Source organism: Henckelia pumila, chromosome 1 (assembly GCF_033568475.1).
Source record: "Henckelia pumila isolate YLH828 chromosome 1, ASM3356847v2, whole genome shotgun sequence".
NCBI lineage: Eukaryota > Viridiplantae > Streptophyta > Magnoliopsida > Lamiales > Gesneriaceae > Henckelia > Henckelia pumila.
In genome coordinates this window covers 79,734,831-79,740,830 of record NC_133120.1, presented here as the reverse complement: position 1 = coordinate 79,740,830, position 6,000 = coordinate 79,734,831, and the positions used below count along the sequence as shown (strand labels likewise).

Below are 6,000 nucleotides of genomic sequence, written 5' to 3'. Positions count from 1 at the left end.
AGGTGTGGTCCGGGTCGGGTCTGTGGTCCGGGTCGGGTCAGTAGGGTAGTGGGTCGGGTTAAGTGGGTCCGGGTCCGGGTTCGGTGGGCCGGGCTTGAGTCTTTTTAATTTTAAAATATTTTATGAATTAATGGGTTTTTGGGCCAATTAATTAGAAATAAAATTATTTGGACTCCCGAATAATTTTATTTGGACTTTTAAAATTTTAATTAAGTTAGTCCATTAATTTTATGGGCTTTTGAGCCCATGAAAGTTATTGAGCCAGTCTTTGGGCTTTTGGGCCCATTGGGCCAGTTTAAGTTGTTATTGGGCTTAGAATGTTTTAAATGGGCTTTAATTAATTTAATTGGGCTTAGAATAATTTTATTGGGCTTAAGTATGTTATTGGGCCAGTCTCAGTATTTATGGGCCAGATTTAAGTAAATGGGCTTGAGTGTTAGGGCCAGCAGTCCAGGACAATCCATGAGAAATTTGCATGTGTCCTGATTATATATTTAATTATTTTTTTGCATTGAAGTTATTTTAATATTTATATGTTAGTAAGAAATTAAATTAAATATATATGAAGAACACACATTTTATTTAAGTACATGCATTCATGAAATAATTTTATGCATAATTAAATGTTTAAGGTTGAGCAATAATAAAATATTTTATGTTGGAAGTTGAAGTAGTGTGACAATTTAAGGGGGATTCGTCCCCATATGTGAACTATTGAAGGGCAGTTTACTGCCAATTTAAGAGGTGATTCGTCACCGCCCCGTACGTTGGTTTCCACGCTGATCAGTATTTAATGTATGATTTAAGGTTACACTACGGATACAACCATGCGATGTTAGAAAATTAATTGCTCAACAATGTTTATGTATTATGTTATTTAAGTTAAGTTAAGTTATGTTATGTTATGATATTTTCAAGCATTCTCATTCATGTATATGTATGTATTAGTATTTAATTATTTTAAATTATTTTAAACCCTTGTTATGTTAGCATGTTGGGCCTCTAGGCTCACTACACTGGTATGGTGCAGGTGAGTTCGTAGAGGAGGATGTAGCTCCTACCGGCGGCGAGGACCTATGAGCGGACATGCAGTGACCCCGTGACCGTGATAGATGTCTGAGTCACATGCATGTTTTTGATTATGTCAGCGCGTTACACACTTTATATTATTTTTCAGTGGTTGTGAGTTTTGAATATTTTATTGAATATTGTCAGTGCATGCAAACTTTGATCATTTTTCTTATGCAGTATTTTTAGTTAAATGTTTGACTCAGATATTTATTTTATTTAAAGAATGTAATTTTTATTTAAGTTATTTATTTATTTATTTATTTATTTTAAATCTTTTTATTCTGTGCATATATGTATGGGCATATATGTACATATTTTAAATTAGTAAGTATATAAAAAAAAAATTCCACATATTTATTTAATAATTATAGAGTTAGGGTCGTTTCAACAAATTTCAAAAACTCATTTATGTATATATAATAAAATATTAAATTTAAGGTTTTAATAATAAAAAATTGATTGTTCAAATAAAAAATTTGAAAAACCACTTCAATCGGATTTCCAGTTCTTGACCGGTTTTGGCGAGTTTAACTGTTAAAATGATTTTTAGATGTGTTCAGATCTGACTTTGATTGGATCCCGATCGAATCAGTCGGTCCAATCCATTCCGATTTTGAAGAAATTATTTTGATCTAGTACAACTGTTCAACACGTCATTATTTGTAATTATCACCTAAACTAAAGGATTTGACAAAAGTTACCTGCTAAATACTAGACACTATGCACATACTTCCTGTGTTTGATCAACATAATTATATGAACATTATGGATTGAGTATATTTTATTCTTAATTTTTTTGTTTTAATTACAATACTATACAAATTAAATATGATAAGAGAGATATTAAGATTATTTTTAAAACGATAAAATATGAAAATTGAAAGACACTCTATTTCATTAAATAATGGTTCAATTAAATAATAAAATATAAATTGTACTGTATAAATTATAATTTGATACGTTCTTTTGAAAATAATAATAATAATAATAATAATAATAATAATAATAATTTTACAAATGATAATAATAATTATTATTATTATTTGTAAAAAGTACTAAAATGTGTGCAGGACAATTTTGAGACCAGGGAAAAAAAATTCAATAAAAGTAGTAATCACTATTATTAGGGTTCTTGCTCAGGCCCGGACCTTTAGTGCTAATTTTGAGGCATGTGCCTCACGCCTCAAAACTTTGGGGGCACCAAATTTTAAAAAATTACTAGTATATTATATAATTAATTCATGATCTCATCCCATTAATAATAATTAATGGATTGTAGTGTGTGATAAAGACTTGAAATCTCACTTCACTTGATCTCTATTTATCAATTCGTTTCAGGATGTTTTTCAACACTTGATTGCATAATTTTTGTGATCCATCGAAAGTTATATTATCGAAAGAGGGTTTTTCAAGTTGAAGTTGTGTGAAATTCATCTCCGATCAACTATGTTATATGAAAGATAAATGATTTGACTATGTATCAATCAAGAAAAAAAGTATTGATAACACTTATTATGTAGAATTAATCAATATTTTCGCTTTCAAAACTAAGAGACGATCAAATTTCAAGTGAATATATACTAGTTCAACAAATGAATTTCACATTTTGTTTGGATGATCTTGGCTTTATTAGTATTTGTTTATGACATATTTTTATCTATTTTTAATTTTATTTGTAGAAGTAATGTTATTCATACTATCATATTCATCGATAAAAAAATATACATGAATGTTAAGTTTTAAAGGCATCAATGTTTTTTTATCGCCTCGGGCATCAAAAAACTCAGGTCCGACACTGTTCTTGCTTTGTTAATGATACAATTATATATAGTAAAAATGAAAATAAAATTTAATGTCTCAGCGACATACTAAAGTAATTTTTACAATAAGTTAAAGTATTATACTCCACCATCTCAATTATATAGTCCACGTTTTCTTTTGTCCCAAATATATAGTCATATATCATATTTAGTAATATTTTTTTTACACTCTTTTACTAATATACTCATATTAACTATACCTTGAAAATTGTGCAATCAGTTTTTAATACATTAAATAGGGATTAAATAGGAAGTTTGTATAAAATTTACTTTTCCAATAATTTTTTTTTAATCTATGTGAAAAAAATGTAGGACTATGTATTTGAGACGGATGAAATATAACCGCAGACATAACCATCATATCATCATCAAATACGAAAATATTAATGAAACATGGTGTAATCTTTCCAACTTGTTTTGTTTTTTTCCCCAATTTTCAAAACTCTCAGTGGGAAAATTGATTTGCCCAACTAGTGGCAAGCATTGTTTATTTATTATTTTTTTTTAAAGCAGAAGTAATGTGATTAAAAAATTCGATTGAAAAAAAAAATCGAATCATTTAAAAGTTATAACTTTTTTTATATATAAAAAAAAATAAGAGTTCTAACTTTATATTTAAGCAGGATCCATCGAATTTAATGAGTAGAAGATTAGTCTATAGATGTTTTTCATTGTTTAAAAGGTTGACCCCGAATCCCAATATTCCACACGATTCAGATGTTCATTGGCTCATGCGGGATTAAATCGAGGGATGTGCACGAGCGACAGAGAATGAGGGAGGGAGCAGCATGGCTAACCCCCAGAACATATTTTCACAATATTTCAACAAAAAATATGTTTTTTCACGAAAATCGAATCTACAACGCGAAAAATTTCTTCTCATGTTGTCTCAAACTTTACCAACTTAAATATGTCCGGACGAATTGAGCCTAGTTTGTCCCGGACGAATTGAATGTCATTGCAGACAATCGAGCTGAGTCAGCCGACTATTTTAACTTTCTGAATTTGATTTAAATATTTGATTTGTAATTGAAAGTTATCGATTTGAAATAATAACTCTTGACATGTTTGAACGTATCATTTTTCCTAACTCGCATTATTTTATTTGATAATGCACAAATCATTGACTTGTTTTAGTATTTTATTTTTGATATAATATAATTATATGCTATATCCGTCTTGATTATATAAATTATATTTGTTCTTTTGTTTATTCAAAATATATAGGCATCCATAATATTTAGTACTCTATTATCTATAATTTGAAAATGGTGTAATTATTTTTTAAATACATTAAATAAAAATAAAATTAAAATTATATACGTAATTTGTTTTTTCAATTATTTTTTTGGTAGCGTGAGAAGAAAAAATCAAAACTAATCAAAACTATATAATCCAAACGGTCAGACGGACGAAGTATTACATAAATATATTTTGTGACCTAGAAATTTTAATTATTCGAGCTGAGAGTCAAGTTCAAGCTTTCAAATTTCAGATCCATTATTTTGAACAAATACTTAAATAAGATTGTATAATTAGTTGCTACTATACAAATGACATAAACATAGAAAAATAATTATAATTACACTAAGTCTGATTTTTAGAGTCCGATCCGATCCATTATTTTTTCGTCCCATACACGACGTTTAAACATATATAATAATATACCAAATGGGACAGCTAAAACATTTTTTTCTTCTACATTTTTTTGGCCTTTTGGATGGAAACATATGTACACAAGCCTGCTGAGCGCGGCGGATTACCCAAAGTTGAAAAGGAAAAAAAAAAAGAAAAAAGGGCTATGGCTAAAATAGTCATTTCACTCTACCAACACTGATCCGTTTCCCAGTTCCGCCTCCGCCGGCTCATCTCCGGAGAAGCACCCGCCGCGAGACGCGCCTCCCTCCTCCTCCGCCGGGAGAGTGTTACATCATACAAAGCGCGCTTCTCCGGATCCGAGAGAGTCGCATAAGCCGCGTGCACTCGCATAAAGTCGTCGGAAGCAGACTTCGCATCTTCTCCGACGCCGGACGCGACGTCGGGATGCAAGACCCTCGCCAATTTCCTGTACGCAGACTTGATCTCTTGGCCCGAAGCGCAGGAGTGGATCCCGAGGACGTCGTAAAACGACGCCGTCTGAAGAGATACCTCTGCGGGGGCCCACGTCCTTTCCGCGGTGGCGTACCTGGCGGAGATTTGGACCGGGCGGCGGAAACTGAGCTGATCCGGAGAACTCGGAGCCGGAGAGGCGGCGAATCTGCGGCCGATAATTTGACTGGAGAGAGAAGGTGATGTGCAAGCCATGATTACAACTGTGAATTTGGATGAAGAAAGCAAGTGATTGGATTGGATGAATGGGGATCGGATCAGTGAAAAGCGAATTTATAGAGGGAATGGCGTGTGGGTGGGGGCCACTGATGGAACCACGGATGATGCGTGTGAGACCAAAGCTTATCCACTTGAACATGGTGGATGCACATTATATGGATAAACTGGAAAGATTTTGCTGAGTCAATAATTGTATCTTTTTGCTGCCCACAGTTTATTTATTTATTTATTTATTTATTTATTTATTTATTTTCGAACACAGTTTCTAGATTTGAATTTCGACACACAACGTGGCTAGATTCTAAGTTTTTGGCAATGTGGCATTCGAATTATCTAGTTCATTCCTAATGTTTTTGTGAAACATAAGATAAATGAAGCCAGTGATGACAACGGGGCGGGTTTGGGCAAACCCGAGACCCGCCCCGCCTTCCCGTTGACTCACCCCATCCCGCCTCGTGGATTTGGTGGATCCAATTCGGGTTAGACTAGTTGGATCCGTCAAATTAAATATAATTTAAATTATATTAAATAAAATTTTAAATAAGTTAAAAATTAACAAATCATTATTAAACTTATTTTTCAAATTTATATTAATAATATTTAATATAAAAAATATTTTTACAAGTTAAAATATGTCATTTTAATTTAAATAATAATTAATAATTAAGAAAAAATCATAATAATATATTTTCATATTAAAAATATCATAATATATTAAAATTATTTAAATCCAAAAATATTATAAACTCAAATTAAGGATAAATAATTGATTATGTAATAT

At 31.4% G+C, this 6,000-nt stretch overlaps 1 protein-coding gene across 1 annotated transcript; it reads right to left on the bottom strand.

Moving 5' to 3' along the window:
* Positions 1–4,715: 4,715 nt before the first annotated feature.
* On the bottom strand, positions 4,716–5,195 carry LOC140866045 (chaperone protein dnaJ 11, chloroplastic-like). Its single transcript, XM_073270913.1, has one exon. It carries the CDS (start codon positions 5,193–5,195, stop codon positions 4,716–4,718), a length of 480 nt encoding a protein of 159 aa, XP_073127014.1.
* Between the last annotated feature and the right edge of the window lie 805 nt (positions 5,196–6,000).